The sequence below is a fragment of the Galeopterus variegatus genome, unplaced genomic scaffold (genome assembly GCF_000696425.1).
Source record: "Galeopterus variegatus unplaced genomic scaffold, G_variegatus-3.0.2 Scaffold8107, whole genome shotgun sequence".
NCBI classification, from domain to species: Eukaryota; Metazoa; Chordata; class Mammalia; order Dermoptera; family Cynocephalidae; genus Galeopterus; species Galeopterus variegatus.
The window spans coordinates 33629-35547 of NW_007734218.1; the positions used below are offsets into that span (position 1 = coordinate 33629).

At 34.3% G+C, this 1919-nt stretch overlaps 1 protein-coding gene across 1 annotated transcript in view; it reads right to left on the bottom strand.

Annotated features, from left to right (window-relative positions):
- LOC103608177 (collagen alpha-1(XXIV) chain-like) overlaps nt 1-1919 on the bottom strand; it is a gene marked incomplete at its 3' end in the record, with an annotated part of 71120 nt that overhangs the window by 18474 nt on the left and 50727 nt on the right. The window contains 3 exon segments of the mRNA XM_008592620.1: nt 21-320; nt 322-471; nt 1358-1411. Coding sequence (XP_008590842.1) covers nt 21-320; nt 322-471; nt 1358-1411 — 504 coding nt within the window.

The window sequence follows — 1919 nt, forward strand, 5'->3', positions numbered from 1 at the left end:
ACTGGGACATGGGCTGAGTCCTTGCTCTTGCCAGGGCTTTGGGGCTCAGGGTGCCAGGGTTCCTCCTCCAGGCTGGGGTTGTTCACACTGGCCTCCACCTGAACGCAAAGCATTTAGGCCTCTGTCACGTCCCCACTGTGTTGTGAGACCTTGGAGGCCTGGTGTGCACTGATTTGGGGCACTGATTTGGAAACAGGTGGCTTTTGGTTGTGCTGCACGGCCTTCAACTCAGTGGCCAGCTGTTCCTTAAGGTGATCCCATTCTTGATCTGGGGCACAAGGAGTATCTGGTGGGATGGGCAGTTCTTGAAGCAATGTTTTTTCCTTGGTTATTTAGATTCCCAGGAGACTCCTGTGTTGATATGTTCTCTGGGACAGTTGCAGCTTGTTCTCTGGACTCCCTTGCTCTTATGGGAATTCCCAGTTGAATCTCTAGGACCTTTATTCTCACGCGGAAATTTAGTTTGACCAACTAATGACGTGATTATTTTAAAAGTTTACAGGAGTTTCTGTAAGCCACTGTAAAGGTCAGATTTTAACCCTGGAACCACCAAAATTGTTCAGGGATTTTTAAACTTTGTGAATGTATACCACATAAACAAAAACATTCTATATTTGCATTGCATTTATCAAGTGCTTGTCTAACAAAGCTTCGCACATGTCTTCCTAAAGACTCCATTTGTATTTATTGTAATTGGAAAATAGCATCTTCCTCCCAGTAAAGATTTTGTTGCCATCTTTACTTTAAAACATTAGTTTTTCCCTAAATGTGTGCATGTTTGTATGTGAGAGCATTACAGCAAAATGGAAAGCCTACTACACTAGAAGTCAGAAAATATGGATATATCATTTACTCTGCCACTTACTATCCTCATGACAAGCCATTTAAAATCTATAAATTCTGTTTTCTCGACCATGTAACAAGACAATGATGACTGCTTCTCTTACAGAGCGTTACCGTGGTACTTAAGACAAAGTATGTGGAACTATCCTAAAAAGATATAAAAAGGCATTGGAACTTATATATTATTGTGTATATGTATATTAACAGCAAAATCTTTGAGGTTAGGACCATATCCTGCTCCAATTTTTTATCCCATTCACCGCTAATTGGCAAGTATCATAATGGCAGTCCACAGTGGACACTCAATAAAATTAATGATAAAATTCAAATAAATAAATTAAGCTGATGATATAATTTACTTAATCCTTCATATATTTCTTCCTTCATTAAAATCTAATAGTTCTTGATATCTTTTCTGTCCGATATGATAAAATTTACATTAAAAATAAATAAAAATGATTTTGAATTGCTTGAAATTTATTATCATGATTTTATTTCATGGACAAATAATTACCTTTTCTCCAGAAACAGCTGGACCTGGGGAAAATCCTGGATCTCCTTTGAGGCCCTAGATAAAACAGTTATAAAACACTTGGTGAAGCATAAATTACATACAAGGGTATTTCAAAATATGCATGGAAAAATAGAATTAAAAGATAATACGAATCTTTCCATGAACTTTTTGAAGTACCCTTGTAATATATCACATATCTTCTGTTATTTATCATTAGATGCTATATACATTAAACGATATTAAATAAAATTATTTTAAATTGAGATGGCATGGGTTATTTACTTTTTTATGTATATTTTTCTTAGCTTTATTTTTACATGCTGAAAGATTTCTAAAAATTTCCTAGACATAGTTGATTTTTTATATCTAATAAATATAAGGCTATACTACTATTGAAATATTTTCAATATAAATATAAATATAAGGTTATACTACTATTGAAATATTTTCCTTTGAATTGCCTAGGTAAAGGCTCTATTATTTTTACCATTTTTGTGACACATTGAGTTGTTATTCCTATTTTAGTATTGGAAAACTAGATACTTTAGTTAAAAAAACTGCT